At 42.6% G+C, this 18590-nt stretch overlaps 1 protein-coding gene across 1 annotated transcript in view; it reads right to left on the bottom strand.

Moving 5' to 3' along the window:
- Positions 1-3374: 3374 nt before the first annotated feature.
- GALNTL6 (polypeptide N-acetylgalactosaminyltransferase like 6) overlaps positions 3375-18590 on the bottom strand; it is an 802779-nt gene continuing 787563 nt past the window's right edge. Inside the window, exons 11-12 of the mRNA XM_054990605.1 lie at positions 16448-16597; positions 3375-4142 (exon numbers count right to left, since the gene is read on the bottom strand). Of these exons, the coding sequence (XP_054846580.1) occupies positions 3975-4142; positions 16448-16597 (318 nt within the window). The 3' untranslated portion in view covers positions 3375-3974. The remainder of the gene's footprint in view (positions 4143-16447; positions 16598-18590) is intronic.

Below are 18590 nucleotides of genomic sequence, written 5' to 3'. Positions count from 1 at the left end.
AATGATCCTTTTTTATAACATAGAGTTAGAGGAAAAATTGGATTTTATATTTGTATTTGTCGTGGAGAAAATTGGAAGCCTTCTTTTAGTTTATGTAGTTTTCTTTTTCGTTTGTTTTGTTTGTCTGTTCTGTAGTATTCCTTCCCCCCTTTTCTTGTTTTTTTTGTTATCAGTTGCTATTTTATGTGATTTTTTCTTGTAGTTGGATTTCTGTTATTTGATTTTTTGGTATATAAAACTCTAAATAAAAAAAAGGAACAAGTCTGTACTTACTTGATGAAACTCACAGAAGACTTTAACATCTTAGCATATGCATGTAAATACCATAGATGAGCCCCTCCTAAAGTGTCCTTCAGTGCCATCCTAAGCAGTTATGCCTTTCTGAGCCCATTGACTTCAATAGGCTTAGAAGGGCATAAGTCTGTTTAGGATTGCACTGCCAGTGACTTAGGGCTCATGCCTGCTCTGTTTTTGGCAGATGCTTTTTGCTTCTACTTGGGCACTTCCTGCTCATACCAAGTTGATTAATTTGCCACAAGCAGAACTTCTGGTTTTGCTTGCTACTACAAACCTCTTCTATGTGGGCTGAATGTTATGATGTGAAATACCATGTCCTGCTTGTGGCAAATGAGTCATATGAACTACTGTGGGCAGAAGAGAGAAGTTGTGAGTGGAACCAGATCCTGCACCCTGAAAATTCTTGCTCACATACAAATATTTGACCAGCACTACTGTGCCATAGATACAGCACTGCAGCACTCATAGCTAAGAAACCAGCACAAACTTCCTTGTTACATGCATCTTAGAATTAAGGAATATAAAACCGTTGTTCAGAGATAATCTAAAACTGGAAATATTTGCAAGTGGAAGTTGTGCTTTCTACATCTTCTGCTGAATGCAATAGTTCCATCCTTGGCTCCTTTAGTTTGCAGTTTGTTTTCATGTACAATCAGACAATCAAAGGACATGTGCTTTTAATTTTAGAAATCTCATTTTAGAAATCAGCGCGTGGATGGGTGGCTTGCTTACATTCATCCTCTGGAGTTTTCAAAAGAAGAAAGGCGGGGTCTAAATGTAATAAACAAGATTTGTCTGCTCGTTTATTTCCGCTAAGAACAATGATTTCCAACATTTTTAAAATCTGCTTTCTTCTCTTAGGGTCATGAATGGCACTCTTTTGCTGTGAGAACTAATTAAAAAACCAGATTTTGAGAACTAATCAGAACGAGAATATTCTGGCTTGAACGTATAATTGAAAACCTCGGTTCTTCTCAGTTGTAAGCCTATACAATTTCTCTTCCAGCTTCTCATTTTCCCTTACTCATGAGAAATGTGCATTTACTGCCCAATAACGTACACTCTCTGTACATTACTCATACCTATGCAAGCACATGTCAAAAGACAAGATCTCTGCTTAAAGATGTGTTCAGGATTCTGCAGCAGGTTCAGCAAAAATCACATAATGCAGATCGTCAGTGCCACATCAGATGGCTTCCTCATATGAAAAGCTCTTTGCACATGGAAAACAGGCAGAAGGCTAGACTAGAATTCTCTTCTCATGTTATTGCGGGAGGGAGAATTCAAACCTTTTGATTCCTCTCCCACTTGCAATCTGAAGTTGGAAAAGATGCATCATGCAATTCTCCTCATTATAAAACTTAGATCCCAAAAGCAGTCCTCTTTTCACGGAAACACCACCTTTGAGATGTTTCTGGAAAACTGATAGTAGGGAGTAGATATGGGAACGAACAGCATTATGAACAGAAAAAAAACAACGAACAGCCTAATCTGCTGTTTTTGAACAAGCTGTTCGTGAGGCCCCATCCTAAACAAACAGGTGGTCGTTGCAAGCCTTGTTTGTTGCCTTTGGCAGCCGTTAGGCAAGCCAGACAGTCTGGCACCTGCTGCAATCAATCCCCTTGGCAACCCGAGGCAGGGAGGGTCTGAACTCTGTCTGAACTCCTTCTGCCTTTCCTTCTGACTTTAAGCCTTCAAAGTACTTCCAGCAGAGAGTCCCGTTTTTGCCTCTGTGAAGAGAAAATGACAGCCAATGGGGAGACCCATGGATCATTCCTTTCCTGAGGTGCAATCTCTCTGAAACTTGGGGGTCTTCTGAGGACACTGAGGATTATGTCCCCTGCAAATTTGGTGGGTATTGGACATTGGGAAGGTCAGTTTGTGGGGTGTTTAAAGAGCTCTGCCCCTTGCACATGGCAGGAAAGGGCCCTTTAAACTATCAGCTGGCAGGCAGTAGGGGGGAATCCCCCCTGCCGCCTGCCAGCTGATAGTTTAAAGGGATCTTTAAAGGGCCAGGTAAGTGGGTTTGAGGGGAGGGGGGCTAAGTGGGGGGGTTTGGGGATGAGGGTGGGTTCTGGCCCCCACAAACAACGAACATGTCCGGGAACAGTTCATGTTCGTCCATGTTTGTTGTTCGTGGATCGCACTGAACGACGAACAGAGTGTTCAGGGTTTCCTCCTATTTGTGCCCATGTCTAGTAGGGAGTACTACACATACCGCCCCCCAAAGCCTGCAATCTGTGATATGTAAATGTATGAGTTCTGACCATGCCATTAACTGTTACTTTACAGAATGCCCAACTTGTTTCCTAGAAACTTCACAGCTGCCTCTTTTGCTCCTTCCATTACTATTCCTGTGTGGCTTTGTAAATACAGACAGAATCTCAGGGTAGTACATAATTGCTTACCTGTCCACAAGCCCACCTTGTTGGATTCATCATGCCTCTTCTGTTGGTGACTGTGTTGATAATAATAATAACATTCGATTTATATACCGTCCTTCAGGACAACTTAATGCCCACTCAGAGCGGTTTACAAAGTGTTATTATTACCCCACAACAATCACCCTGTGAGGTGGGTGGGGCTGAGAGAGCTCCAGAGAACTGTGACTCACCCAAGGTCACCCAGCTGGCTTCGTGGAGGAGTGGGGAATCAAACCCGGCTCTCCAGATTAGAGTCCCACGCTCTTAACCACTACACCAAACTGGCTCTAAATCAATGCAGGAGTCTTCTAATACAAACTTGCTGAAAAGAAATGTAGATTTCCAACAGGAAATCCTTTTAGGCAAACCTTGCCTTGTGCTGCTATTATAAGTAACACATTTCATTTTTATGGTGAAGAACGATGCGGCCACTTTGCCATTTTTGGCTCATCCCATAGATGATGACTAAGTATGAATAACTGCAGATGATTGCTCAATAGCACTGTGTAAAAATGGATGGAAATTTTATTTAATTGCTTTGATGGAAATGCTTCTTTCTTTAGCTGTGGAAGAGAAATGGTAGTTCGACACCTTACAGTCATTTTCATGCTTCATTCAAGATGCAACTCTAAAATTACTCTTACAATATAAAAAACCATTCCTATTCAACAGTGAAAGGAATGTAATGGGGAGAGTCTTCAAATGATCCTAAACAACACTTTATTTTAATTAACCCTCATAAATCTGACTTTCTCCAAGGGGAATGAAATGGCACTAGAACACACAGCTTGCCCTCAATTCTGGGACAGTAACAATATCCCAGAGGACTTGCTAGTTCTACATCTGTGATATCTGCAGTTTCCCACAGGAATCATGCACTCCGTGTAGCCCCCATAAGTAATAGCAACTATTTATAGCTACTTACTATAGCAGGGTTTGACCTGAGACTCTAAAATCCTGTTTTACTTTTTTAACATGTAGTGTACTGAAACATTTTTTTAAATAAAGTTTTCCCTTGACCAGCAAGGGAATTCTCAACCGGAAGGGCTTCAGCAGAAGCTGGTGAAGTCTCTCAGCCAAGTTCTTCCGATATCATCCATCCGCAATGACAGCCTGTTGGCTTTTGCCCTGGCATTTATTTAATCTTCAGAAGTGATTTCCTGGATCTAGGAAACTTAATTTCTGTCTCCATTGACTCAGATGCCAGCCAAGGCATTGTTAGCAATCTGTACAGAACAGTCTTGTTTCTTCTCCCTAAGAGCTGGTTTTGCTGTTAATTTTTTCTAAAACAGTCATATTAATATGCTCAAAAATCCACTGTTGAGTTTCAGATAAAGGATCACATCTGTTCATGAAAATCTTCTTCTCAGCTGGGTTGCAATCTATGCAGCTGCTGCTCACCGGATGGAATAAAGTTTTGTCCTATGGGAAAAGGGAAAAAAGCATTAAGAAGCAAATGCCGGCTGATTGAAAACCACCAATGTGTTCCGGAACATGAATTAATGCAACTCTAGTCAAGCTTCTTTTAATTTTGTATAGTTACTTTGTAAAAAATAACTCAGACTGGGGAAAAAACAGCTCCTGGTTTCTAATGCATTGTTTATAGGAGGGTGCCATGGGTAAGAATTTCCTTAGAGCCAAACTAAACATTACCTTCTTTAATGAGTTTGCTATGGATTCAGTTCTGCTGCTCCACATGGAGTATTCTGTGCATAGGGAGTAGCAGAAGGGGTAAATATCTGCCCCCAAACTGTTTTTGCATGGGAAAAAAGCCTGAAGGGGAAGGCAGGATCCCTCCCTCCCCCCATGGTGGCATTCCAAGATGTCTAGCTGCAGGGAACACAAATTGGCTCTGTGGCAAACGTTTAAAAAAGGTAATGTTTCGTTTGGGTCTTAGATGCAAGAAACTATGAACTCTTTTTTTGTCCAGATTACATGCATAGAGGTTTGGATTTTCTGCCTCCCCTAATCATAACTAGAGATGTGCATGAACCGGAAAAAAGCTGAATCAAGTGGTTTGTGGTTCATCAAATTTCACGAACCATGAACCACGAACTTTCATGAACCTGCCCCTGGTTTGTGAACTGGTTCATTTGGTACGTGAAAACGTCACATCCAGGTCAAAAAATCATCACTTCCGGGCCCGCATAAAGTCACTTCCGGGCCAGCATAAGGCCACTTGTGGGTCAGCAGAAGGTCTGCAGGAAGTCCATCCCCTGCTGCCTAGGAAATTGATTGATTGGCACCAGGCTGTCTGCAGTCACAATTCACGAACCAAAAAATGAACTAAATGGACCAGCCTAAAGTTCATGGCGGTTTGTCAAAAATGGGATAGGGGCCGGTTCCAGAAGGCTTACCTTCTGCCGCTCCATGCCGCAATGCCGCAATGCCGCAGCTCATGCTGTGGCGAACGTGAAATATCGTGTTTTCTCACGCGAGTTTTTCGTGATGTTGTGCAAAACTCGCGCGAGAAAACGCGCTATTTCGTGTTTTCTCCGGCACGAGCCACGACGTTGCGGCACGGAGCGGCAAAAGGTAAGCCGTCTGGAAACGGCCCTGATGAACTGCGGTTCGCACACCACAAACCGGCCTGGTTTGTGGTTAATTTTGGTTCATATTTCGGTTCGTGCCTATCTCTAATCATAACTCATGTTTAACATAGACAATGACTTTGTGCTGGGGAGGGTTTTTTTATCATGTGATGTGCTCATGGCAATCATATTGTCTGAATAATACACCCCATGTCACGTGTTTTTTGGACCACCAATCCAAATTGGGCTGAGTGATAGTTTGCAACATTGTAATTTATATTTGTGGGAAACATTTGGATGTTCTTGTCCAAACATCATGAAATCCAGCAGCAAGAAAAGAAAGTTGTAGACAAAGTGATAGTGTAAAACAGCCTTTGAAAGAAGGGTTTCTGTTTCCACACCATGCATTGCTGCTACAATCAACTCAGATCCTTTCTTGGCTGTATATTTCCATTCCCATTCTCTCATTTCTCCAGCCAAATTTGTAGTGCTTCAGAATGCAAAAAGTGGTTTCAGCAACCAACTTTACTGGGCCAAGCCTTGTAACACAGCATTTATTTATTATACATTTATTAGTTGCTTTTCAAATACAAAAGGGTTATAAAAGCAACTTACAGAATGGAAGACTGCATTAACACTAGTTTAACACTCCTGCATTTTAACAGCTTCTGGCTGCTAAACAAGCAGGCATTGTGCTTCTGTATTCTCTGGAATACAGAATTATAAAACAGGGGAAGATACTGCAGTTTTGGAAAGCTGATGATGATTTGCGGTCTGATACATTCAGGTTTATTCTGTGTAGTGCAGAATGCTATCTAAAGCAGAGTTATGCTCTCCTAAGCTCATTCACTTCAGCTGACTTAGAAAACTGTAACTGCTTAGGATGGCGCAATAGCCCCTGTTTTCCAAAGGTCAGCCAAGCCAAAACATAATGCTTTTACCCAACATGTCTTCTTTGTACTGGATGGCAACTTGCTCATGATAGCCTCTTGAGGGAAATACAGCATGACCACAGGGTCCAAATGAACAACACTGAATAGAATCAATTGCCAAAAGAGAAGGCACACAGGATGTTGATAGAGGAATACCCAGGGCTTTTTTTCTGGGAAAAGAGGTGGTAGAACTCAGTGGGTTGCCCTCGGAGAAAATGGTCATATGGTTAGTGGCCCCACCCCCTGATCTCCAGACAGAGGGGAGTTTAGATTGCTCTCCACGCTACAGCGTGGAGGGCAATCTAAACTCCCCTCTGTCTGGAGATCAGGGGGCGGGGCCACCAGCCATGTGACCATTTTCCAGAGGTTCCGGAACTCAGTTCCACTGCGTTCCTGCTGAAAAAACGCCCTGGGAATGCCTACATTCTAGTTTATACTGACTCTGATTCTTTCCAGGTTGGACAAGTCAGGTCAAAGCACACTGCATCAGTTTTTCCCGAAGAGAAGCTCTGTGACTCAGGTCTTAAGAACTATGAATACTGATGCAGATTTACACCCTCAAAAAATTGATGCTGGGGGGTGGGTCAAGGGAGCCTTATAGACAAAATGCTGTGTAACACTGGAGGCTGTACTGAATAAAGAGAGCTGGGCAAAATCACCCCACCTTCCAGATGAAAGAATGGCAAAAAGGTGGAGGAAAGGATTCCACATGTGCAAGAGGGTGGATGGGTGATTTTACCTAGTGCCCCCCTGCTTGTGCCACATGGAATTTTTTGGCTCCCTTGATACTCAGCATGAGTTTTTTTGGAGGGGGGGGGGTGTAACGGGGCTATTGTGGAGGAAGGTGGAAAATGACTGAAAATTTCTTTCCTTTATGGGTTGAGGGATCAAAACCAATATATCTATTTGCTGGGTTGGTTTACATACAAGCATTCTCCTCATGTTACCTCTAGAAATCCTGCCTTTTCTGATAATTGAAAATTTCTGCAGCATTTTTATACTTCGAACCACAAATAATCCTGAATGTTGAAAACAACAACAACAGCAACAACAGCAGCAACAACAACTACTACTAAATGCTGAGTAGTATTCTGGTTCTCATTTCCAAGCATTAGGAAGTTTAGAACCACCACACATGGTAAATTTCCTTTGGCAGAGACAGCCATGTTTATGTACGCTTCAGAGATGCAGAATGAGGAGTGATCAGAGTGTGCAGCCCTAACACAATATGAGGCGAGTTCCCCAGACCCAAGCAGTCTTGAACCCAAACACTGTTTCTTAAAGCCTCCTTTTCCAGACACGACCATAGCAATAGGCGCTAGCCGCTATCTTCCTAACTTATAAGAAGAAAGGAATGTTCCCAAAATGCTTTAAGATAAATGAACAGGAGGGCTAAACTATAGGAAGCTCTGGTCTATCTCATTTCCTACATGTTTGCACAATAGCAGTTTTTCCAAGATCAAGAATCCCATGGCTTTCTGTAACACACTGAGATAATGCTCCTTTTTCTTTCCCAGGCCTGTAATTCTTCAGGAGTGCCTTGCTGTCTTCAAACTAGAGATCCCAGGTCCCCTAGTGGGGGCAGGGGATCTCCTGCTCCCACTCTCTTCCCCCATCCACCACTCGCCTGCGGTGTGGGGGGGGAAGGTGGGGGAATAAGCCTCCTGGGCCTGCTCTTGTGCTTTGCAGCAGGCTGATTTGGGCCCCAAATTGGCCCGCTGCAAAGCACGGGAATGCTTCTGGGCCTGTGCAATGATGTCATGTCCTGGAAGTGACATCATCATGCTGCCCCCAGAACAGACTAAAGAAGGTAAGTGCCAGGTTGCCCTTCTCCCACTGGGAGAGTAAGGGGACCTGGCAACCCTACTTCAAACACCAATCCAGGATTTATTCTCCAGTCCACAATTATGATCTCATGCCTTTTTTGAGTCCAGTGGCACTTTAGAGACCAAAAAGAAGGGAGCCCTGACTCTCGAAAGTTCATACCCTTGTTCATCTCTAAGGTGCCTCTGGACTCAAATCCTGCCATTCTACTGCAGGTCAGCACAGCTACCCACCTAAAACGATTGTCCTTTTTTGAACTCCGAACTGGAATAGCAACCACATTAAAGCTGTGCCATGTGGCACTGAAAGAAGAAGAGGGTTTAGCTAAAGTATATTTATTTATTCAGAAAAAAATTATGCCATGTATCTAGGAACCTGCCCAAGGTGGCTTACAAAATAAAAATAACAAAAACAAAACATTAAAAGACATTAATTAAATCCAGCATCTAAAAAATGGCCCAACATAAAAACAGACTGCCAATAGATTAAAATAGTTTCCAGACTAAAATAGTATTAAAAGATCAACCTTTGAATTAAAAGCCTGGGTGAACAGAAATGTGGTCTTGTGCCGAACAGAAAGCAATGCAGATGCCAGGTGAGCCTCAAGGGCACTCCATGATACATGGGAGCTCTTGAGTAAGGAATGGTGAAATGATCTGGTGTAGATGCTTCTTGCAGTCTAGAAGTACCAGTACAGCAATTGCGCTAGTGCCTGTGTTGACCTGCAGTTCCGATTGGCCGTTTCCACATGTCCTTAAAAGGACGGCCCACTCGCTGAACTCTGGCAGCTTTTCTCCTTCACTCCACACGCCTCCGATATCAAAGCAACGGCAGGCTGTTTGGTTTCCGGTTTTTTGGCACCTTTTCTGAGAATGCAATTTCCCGAACTTTCCTGTGGCACCAAAAAGGCACCAAAGAAGCAGAAGCCAAACAGCCTGCTGTCGCTTTGATATCAGAGGCGTGTGAAGTGAAGAAGAAAAGCCGCCAGCGTTCAGTGAGTGAGCTGTCCCTTTAAGGACGTGCGGAAACGGCCATTGATACACTAGGTACACACAAGTTTGTTGATTTCAACAGGACTTAGGTACAAACTGCTTTTTCAGGATAAAAACCCCATGGTGTACTTAAGTAATCTTTGAGAATGGTCAGTTTCTCAGAATTAAAAAGACAATGGTGTGTGTGTGCAGGGGAAACATTAGCATACTTTATTTCAAGAAACGAAGGTGAATTTTAAGATAGCCTGTGTTTCTTTCCAAATACTATTTTAAAATAAATCCGCATACACATGCCAGTTACAAGATGCTTTGGGCACTATATTTGCCTCCTCCCCACTCACATAGTTGACTTTAATGGAAGTGGAATGAATCCCATTAGGATTAGCAGCAAACTGTGACCCTCAGTATAATTTGCCATTACACTGCAGAAATAAAAGGTGAATAAAAATAGTGAGAGGACACCTATAAGTTTTAGTCATTTCTGGGAAGGGTAAAAAATCTCCCCCCTCCTTTTCTTTTTTCAAAGGATTCAAATTATTTCAGGAAGATAACCTTTCCCAGAAGATAATGGACTTACAGGCAGGCTTGGGCAGTTCACATAATTGGTAATGAGACAAAGCTCCTTTCCCTTCTTCTAGGTCGTTGCTTTAACTATGGCCAAGGTCAGTAGTCAACGAAAGCCATTATCCTCTGATGGCTGCAGTCATTTCTGTGAAATGAGTTGGTAGTCTCAGTGTAGTCCCAATAAGGCCAAATGTTCACATGATAAAACACACTATTACAACTGATACTTGGCCTTAGCAGAGATGTTGAGGGCGGGATCTGCAAGGCACTGCTGTAGTGTAACTTCCAGGCATTTCCAAGAGGGCTTGATTTAATGGGGCTGGATGGAGAATGTCTAAATTTAACACTTTGGTGGGATTGGAATGTGTCTGGAGGCTGAATCTCCTTTAACCCTTACCTCCGCAGTGGCAGCTTGAGCCATTTATAGAGCCTCCATGATTGGAATTCCTCATGGCATCTGCTTTACTCTTTCTTACTTATCTCAATATTCAAAGTAGAACTATTTCACACAGAAATTCTATTATGTAGAAATAAGAAACTGTGTGGAAATCACCTTCCACAGAGAACCTTACAACAGCAACAGCAACAGCAGCAGCAACAACAACCAACAAAACCTTAAATGTATGGGATTCTAACTGATGTGAGGCCAGCTGTCTGTAGAAAGACTTGTGTAAATGAAGCAATCCTGACCTACATATTCTCTGCTCCTGTATTGGTGAAGGAGGATTGATACCTTTGAGAAGAGCCTGTTCTTTGTCCTGTTACCACAGCTGAGGACAAGAAAGCCAAACTGCTACTGACAATGGCAAGGAGGAGTACAATTCCAATGAGCCTCCTCCTGTGAGGATCCTAACTGCTATGGAACCCATCATGTCCCAGAATAAACTTTCCTATGGCTATTTAACAAGACTTTACTCAGTATTAAATTCATTTTGGTTCTGTAGACTGGTCCGGAAGGCTCAGGCAGTGAGTTAAGCCCCTCCCCCACAAACGCTTTTTAGGCAAATGATTTTAGAACAAAATGCACACGTGACACTCAAAACTTGAGGGGAAGTGATTGACATTTATTAATACTTGCTGTGGCTTTCATCCAGCAGGCCTGATAAATTGCTAAACCAATACATTAAAAAAATTTAATTCCTCTAGCTAAACTTTAGCTGAACATACATTAATTACTTAATCTGTATGGACAACAATTCCCTATCATTCTATGGGCATCTATTATAATCGTTAACATCGAAGACTGCTAAACTTGTCTGTCACTTTCCAGCCAAACTAACTGTCCACTCCCCCATTTATATTTATTTAGAAAATGTATATGCCACCTCTCCACAGACTTGCTCAAGGCAGCTTATATATATATATACACACACACATCTAATTTTCTATCTGGCCACGGAGTGTGGATCCACACAATAGTGCCAGAGACAGATATGGACTTTCGCTTGACAATCTTGGGGGAAACCCCTGAGGGAAACCCTGGGTTTGCAGTAAAACCTTAAATGTAACAAAAATGGGGTGGTTAACCCTGCCCAAATTATATGGCTTATATCCGTACCTTAAAGAAAGAAAAATAATGCTAACCAAGATCTTATGAGACTACATTGTGAGATCTTGGTGGCCAGTTTGGGGATTGCTGAGCAACCCCAAACAACATTGTAAAGACTTTCATGCTTTGGTTAGGGTCAGCTGAGGGGTCAGAGAGACAGTGAGAAAAAAAATGAAAGAAAAAAAGAGGGAATAGTGAGGAACAGAAAAGGGAGGGGGGAGGGAGGGAACGAAGAAGAAAGAAGAAAAGGGGAGAAGCTGCAGGAACTACCATGAGGAAGAAGGAAAAAAATGGAAGACTGTACAGTTAGGTACCTGTAAAGGTAGGAAAGTGGGGAAAGGGGCTGCAGAAAATGTGGGTCAGAAAGGAGGCCAAGAGGTGAAGAATGTAGGCTCTGGTATATTTTAAGAATGATCTTGAGTCTGATTACGGAGTGAATGAAGAGAGTTTATTCAGGAACTACAACTGTGATAGAAAGCAGAGAATAGCTACTAACTACTTTACTAAACTGGGAGAAAGGGATTTATGGGAAGAAGCAGGAAGTAGCCTAAGATTACCAACCTGGAGGCATGCAAGAAGGACAGAAGAGAGGCAGAAAGAAGGATCTTATTTTGCTAACTGTCAGATATGCTGCCCCCTACAGGTATTCTGTGTCTTCAGCCTTCTCTGTACACAAGATATTGTATGTCCAACAAAGAAAAGGAGTGGGGCTGCCAGAGGAGGGAAAGAAGAAAGGGTGTAGGGAGGGGAATACAACAGGGGGAATGGGAACTATGCCCAGCAGATCCTGGAACCCCCCTACAACTTCTTCAGAGTTTCCCTGGTTGTCAACTCTAATTTCATTGGCTGTCGAATTCTGATTTTATTGACTCGCAAAGCTATGAATAATTCATAACACTTCTGTCACAATATGGTTAATTAATCTACTTAATAATCCAGCACATCAGTGCTTCCAAATCTCATTTGGTAAGCATTCGAGTTTCTGTGACTCAAAGAACTTTTCCAAGATTATAAATTGGCTCCTTTTCCCTGTGTACAGTTAAGTGCCTCCTTTTGATAGTATATTTCAGTTTCTCCAGGAGACTGCTGGATTGTTCAACATTTCACAGAAGAGATTACTAGATTATTACAAATTTATCCAAATACAATTTGAATAGAGTGAAATTCAAATTATTTATATCGGATGTGGGGAAACTACAAAGACAGAGAAATGTAGGCATTAAAATGTTGCCACCTGAGCGGCAATTTTATTTGCTTCACAAAATATATTAATATTCCATAGAAATGAATGAAATTAACATTGATTTAAAAGATTCTGGTTTATTCTCACTACATTTCTCAGCACAGGGCTGAAATATCCAAAGTTGTGAAAAGTTCGACATAGTAGTTCGTATATTTAAAAAAAATTGCTTTAATGTAGCATATTCACACACATAGCACTTGAAAAAGCTGCATGGTCAGAAGAGAAACTTCAGAATAATAAACGAAACCCAGTAAAAGCTAGAAAGTCTAACGGGCTCAGAATTCCCTAACTTTTTGAAGGTGGCAAAGTAACAGGTGAGAATCTATGATGGCCATGGCAAACTGCATTTCAATTCACCCAGTCCACTGATCTCTCCACCCCGGTGTGGTCAGATGTGTGCAGGCAGATCAACTGTTCCATACAACTCCCTCCAAAGTTGAGCTCTGCTTGCATCAACACTGAGCAGTCTTGATCTCACACGCTAAGTCCCACTGACCAGCTGTTGACCTAATGGAGCTCTTGCAGGTATTTTTCTTGTCAGCATGTCTGGTCAGCCCTATTACCAGGGATCTCCTAATTTACCACTAGTAACCTTGCCAGGGACTGAAGCTTTCAGGCTAGGACTGAGCTGTCTGTTTGAGCATCCATCCTCCCAGCAGTTTTTTTTTAAAGCACCTACTTTGTCCTTTTCAGCCCACCTTTTTACCTCTAGCTTTGTGCTATTCTCCATCTTCTTCTTCTTTGGGAAGACTCCTGAACTATAATGCTGGCTTTACTTCACTCTCAGATTGGTATTCAGGTTTCTAGGAACAGACCATCTACCTGGGCGCTTGACTCTGGGCTAATGTGCTTTGCGTGCCTCTTACTGGAACTATCCAGCTAGCTGGGACCTGCCTTAAATCAGAGTGGTGATCCTACCAAGGCTTTCAGTGAGGCTGGCCTCTTACGTAGCTTGGAGAAATGGGCCATTTCCACACTACTTACCTTCATCCGGAACGCTGAGGAACGTTGCAAAAAAAAAAAAAAAACGTGCAAGAAGACACTATCTTCCGTGGTTTTTTTGCGACGTTCTGCAGCATTCCGGATGAAGTAGTGTGGAAACTGCCATGGTCATGTTTTCTGCTCTGCCTTTCACTTTCAGAAACTTTTGCAGGATCTACTGGACATGGAGAAAAAAGATCCCTAGGCAAAGCAGGAAGCAGGCAGGGGAGTGCTGGGTTCAAAGGTAAACGTAGCTATAAAGCTCCTGGGATAACTCAGTCTTCACCTTTAGTCAAGGCAGCCCATCCGCCCTCTCAAGCTGAAAACCCACAGCTTAGTGTTGCATTAGTGCTGTAATTTAAGCTCAAAACAGTAGCCACAGGGATCCTCAGTTTGGACAGGGGCGGCAGTGCGGGGCAGCAGTTCTTGCTTTCTTCTCATGCCCCGCCCCCACCCACCCCCTAAGCTGCAATTAGACCCAGTAGATAAAGGCAGGCAGATGTCATCTTTCCACCCAGGTTTAATGGTGTACGTATGTGGGGGGAGGTGCTCTCTCGCCCTGGTGTTCTGGCCCCAATTCAAATCTGGGAGCACTGAGGATGCTTTTTGAGCTTAAATCACACATCAGGGGATCCAGTCATGGCTCACCAATATTACATGTAGTTTGGCCCTTAGATGCAAATGCTGCCGACGTCTTAACCAGCAGGCTGTGGGTCAGTCCACTATAATATGTTTTGCTTCTGCATGTGGAATTGCTTTCATGCGCCAAACCCAGCACTCTCCAGCCTGCTTTGTTCTTTGCCCATGGTTCTTTCCCCCCCATGTCCAGCAGATCCTGGAAAAGTTTTTGAATGTGAAAGGCAGTGCAGAAAATGTGACTTTCCACTCAGTTCTGGGTCCACCAGGTAGCAAACATTAAAACGTTTCTGATGTTAGACAGCATCTAGATACAGCACTATAAAACATTTAAAACAATTAAATAAAACATAAACACATAAAAATATAAACACATAAATACATAAAAAACACAGACAGGAAGGAGGGCTAATAAAAGTTAGTGAGGAAATGCCAAACAAAACAAGTCTACACTCACTGGCTGAAGACAATGATAGACGGGGACAGAGGGATTCATATGGGAGAAGGTGGCAAAATTGGAAGGTGGTGTAGATGGAAGAAAACTGGAGTAATATGGACCCTACAACCCACTCCCATCAGCATTCTGGATGCAACATTTTGTATCAACTGTGGCTTCCGGGCTGTCTTCAAGTGCAGCCCCAAGTAAAGTATATTGCAGTAATCTAGTTAAGTTTATGGCCCATGCACTGAGAATCCCCAGCCATAAACTCACTCTCAGCCCTATATAGTTTCCCATTCTGCAAAACGGGCACAATAATGCTGGACTAACTTAAGGGGTTGGTGTAAGGAATACTCACAAATACTACACATTTATCAATGCATTATCAGCAACAAAAGGTATAAAATTTTTTAATAGTGTGAGATGAAAAGAAAGCTCTCAGCTTAGACTAAAACACTGATTTATGCATTATTTTTCCAATGATTGTGGCTCCTTGCTGTATAAATTTATAGCCAGTCATAAGTGTTTGTCTAACTATATGATTTGAAAGGATTGATTGCTGCCAGATTCATGTTATGTTGCATTGACTGTGTCAGCACTTCCTTTACAACGTTTCTGAAGAATTTCTCACTCAGAGATATAGATTTTTGTCTTGGAACGAGAAACTTCATGTACTGTCTCAGCTCTGCAAGTTGCACAAATAAATCAGTGGAGAGGAGAGTGTTTTATATCTATTGGCGGCTAGCGTGTGCTGCAGGGCTGCTGAGCACCCTGTTGTTTTCACTGATCATCTGCTAAGTTCCAAATTAAAAGGGTGATGGACCAAGATCAGAGGACGGTGCTGAAGCCGCATTTGTCACACACACCTACTCCTGGTACATTGGGCACCAATGAAGTATTGCGATTCTTTCCAGCAGCTTGGATAAGCAAGGAAATAAATTGGCTTTGGTTTTTAAACAAGAGGCTACAGTTGGAGCAGACCAGAGTCAGATCTTTATCTGGTGCATACGGAGCTTTCTTCACTGACTTGAGAGAAATCGGGCAGCTGGTATAATTTGAAGATCCTTGCAGCTTCTACCTCGTCTTGGATGAGAACTTGTGTTGCTTCTAAGTCTATTAGATGCTCTTCTGGCTGTGGTGTAAATTGTAAACAATTGGGTTAACCAAACTCACTGAATGAGTGGCTATAGAGTTCCCTCTAGGTAAACCACACAAAAACTCAATAGATATACACTGTCAGATGTAAAAAAATCTCAACACTTGCCCACCCCAGTTCTGAACCTTTATGGATCTGTTGTTTCCCATAAACCTACACTTGAGAGCCAAGCTACGAGTGACGCCTGACACAGGTTGGACACTTGTCAGCTTCCCTCAAGTTTTGATGGGGAATGTAGGCATCCTGGTCTTGCAGCTGTAATGGAGAGCCAAGCTGTAAAACCAGGAGGCCTACATTTCCCATCAAAACTTGAGGGAAGCTGACAAGAGTCCAACCTGTGTAAGGCGTCACTTGTAGCTTGGCTCTAAAACTCTCAGAAGTCAGGCCCAGCGGCCGTGATCCCTTTCACTGTAGTCTATCACTGATACTTCCAAAGTATATTCTGTCTCCCGCTTCTGAAAGAAAAGTCACAGAAGGAACCTTAAGAAAAAATATTTCCAGTGTTACCTTTTGTTCAAGCGACTTGCAATTTGAAGTGCCAGAAAAACAAAGCATCTTTCAGAGAGTAAATGCCTCTCTTTGTGTTAGAGGAAATCCATATTAATATAACTTTGACCAAAATAACAGCAGGTCTACATGAAGTCAATAGCTACTGTACATTGAAAGGAACTGAAGCCTCCAAAGGTTCATGTTATGTCATGGCAATATATATATATCGCCATAAGTCAACTATGACTTGAGGGCACTCTCCACTCCCACATATTTAGTTAAGATAGCATTGAAATGAAGATTTTTCGCTGAAACAAACAGCTGTCACCATTAGTTGCTAAAACCACAGCAAAGTTCAGTGATTACTAGAATGACCCAAAGGATTACCAACCTTCCTATAGCTCCAGTGTTGGTTGCCCTTCATACCATGACAGTCATAAAGTGTAACAGGACTACTGTGTGAAACAGCATCAAAGCAGAATTTTCTGGTGTGAAGAGGCTCTCCTGGACGGATGTCTTCCCTCCAACCAAAGGTGAAGAGCTAAGAAAAATATTCAAGCAGAACAATGATGTGTGGCCTTTGAATTGAACTACAGACACATAAAGATAGGAAATTATACCATCTACCTTCACTTAATTTCCTTTAAGAAGATTTAAAACAACAAAGCTGGGGGGGGGGGTTGCCCCAATTATTAATAACAGCATGTATTCATAAAGAACAATGATTAGAGTCCCCACTCGTACTGACCAGAAAATTAGAAATAAATGCTATTCCGTAGAATTAGTAAAGAGCCATGAACATGATGTGGCAAAAGGGAAGTGAAGGAGCTGAGAGAAGGAACATTCTGTGATATAATCTGAGGTAGAGATGGGCATGAACCAAAATACGAACCAAAATTAAGCATGAACCAGGCCAGTTCATGGTCCGCAAACCGCAGTTCGTCAGATTCCATTTCTGACGAACTGCCATGAACTTTAGGCTGGTTCGTTTGGTTCATTTTTTGGTTTGTGACTACAGACAGCCTGGTGCCAATCAATTAGTTTCCTAGGCAACAGGGGATGGACTTCCTGCAGACCTTCTGCTGACCCGGAAGTGAGCTTCTTCTGTCCCGGAAGTTACCTTCTGCTGACCCGGAAGTGACCTTCTGTTGACCTGGAAGTGATGATTTTCTGACCCAGATGTGACAGTTTCAAGAACCAAACAAACCGGTTCACGAACCAGGGGCAGGTTTGTGAAAGTTCGTGGTTTGTGAACTTTGACGGACCACGAATCGCATGGTTCGTTTTTTTTCAGGTTCGTGCCCATCTCTAATCTGAGGCCTTAAGTGCTACCTTAAACAGACTTACACCCCTCCAAGTCTACTGAAGATAGTCGACCTACAAGGGTGTAACTCAGTTTAAGTTTGCGCTGCTAATGACACAGTAAATTTTTGTCTGAGCTGAAACACTTCAGATTGTTCATATAGTTTCATATTACTGAATGTTCTTCTACACACCAAACTCTTCCACACCAAAAATTAGATATTAGAGTTAAGGGTTCTAGACAAGCCTGCATGTGCTAGGTATCTATGCACAGGATTTTGTTGGGACAGAAGATCATTCAGCCATTTGAAACTACACCTGTAGTCTGAAGGGGCACAGCTTCAACTCAGGATTACAACCAGGCCTCAGATGCTGCTCTCAGTTTGGCCTAGATACCTTATTACTTTGTATTTAGCTCACCTTTTCCACTGAGACAGACTATAAAATTTAAAAACAGTTTACTTAAACAACCAAGGACCATCAAAAACCAATACAGCACTAGGAAAGCCAGTGTGGTATATTGATTAGAGTTCTGGACTGGGATCTGGGAGACCCAAGTTCGAATCCCCACTCAGTCATGGAAGCGAGGATTGCTAAGTGACCTTGGACCTTGCCTCTGAGGGGTGTTGTGAGGATATACGGAAGGAGAGGAGAACTGCGTAACCACTTTGGTTCCCCATTGGGGGGAAAAGGCAGGGTTTAAATGAAGTAAATAAACAAATAATAGACCTCCAGTCCAAACAGGTTATCATCACCCTTCTTTCCAGTTCAGCATTCATTCATTGTATGGAAGCATAGAGGAAAATAAGCATTACTAAGTACAAAGAGCTAATCATTCTGCCTTAAGTCGTTTCCAGATCCTTCCCCTCTTTTGTCCTGTATTCAGGTGCCCTCAGAGAGAGAGAGAGAGAGAGAGAGAGAGAGAGAGAGAGAGAGAGAGAGAGAGAGAGAGAGATCCCTATGTATCACAGAAATTTTACTTCATTCTGAAGGTGCTACACATTGCCGCGTTTCGTTCAACCTTCTCCAGATTGCGCTGGGATGTCTCAAGGCTATGAACTGTCAATTTAATTTGTCTCTTTTGTCATTTCTCTCTCCAAACCAGAGCCATAAAACTCACTTAGTATCCCCTCTTCTGCAGCTACTGCCTCCATTACAGCTCATTAGAGCCCTTCGTGTGGCCGTTTGAGCCATCACAGAAGTTTATGGCAAAAAAGCTGCATCTTGCTCAG

The sequence above is a fragment of the Eublepharis macularius genome, chromosome 10, assembly GCF_028583425.1.
Source record: "Eublepharis macularius isolate TG4126 chromosome 10, MPM_Emac_v1.0, whole genome shotgun sequence".
NCBI lineage: Eukaryota > Metazoa > Chordata > Lepidosauria > Squamata > Eublepharidae > Eublepharis > Eublepharis macularius.
Note: the sequence above shows the minus strand (reverse complement) of the source record. Positions and strands in the feature narration are given on the sequence as shown.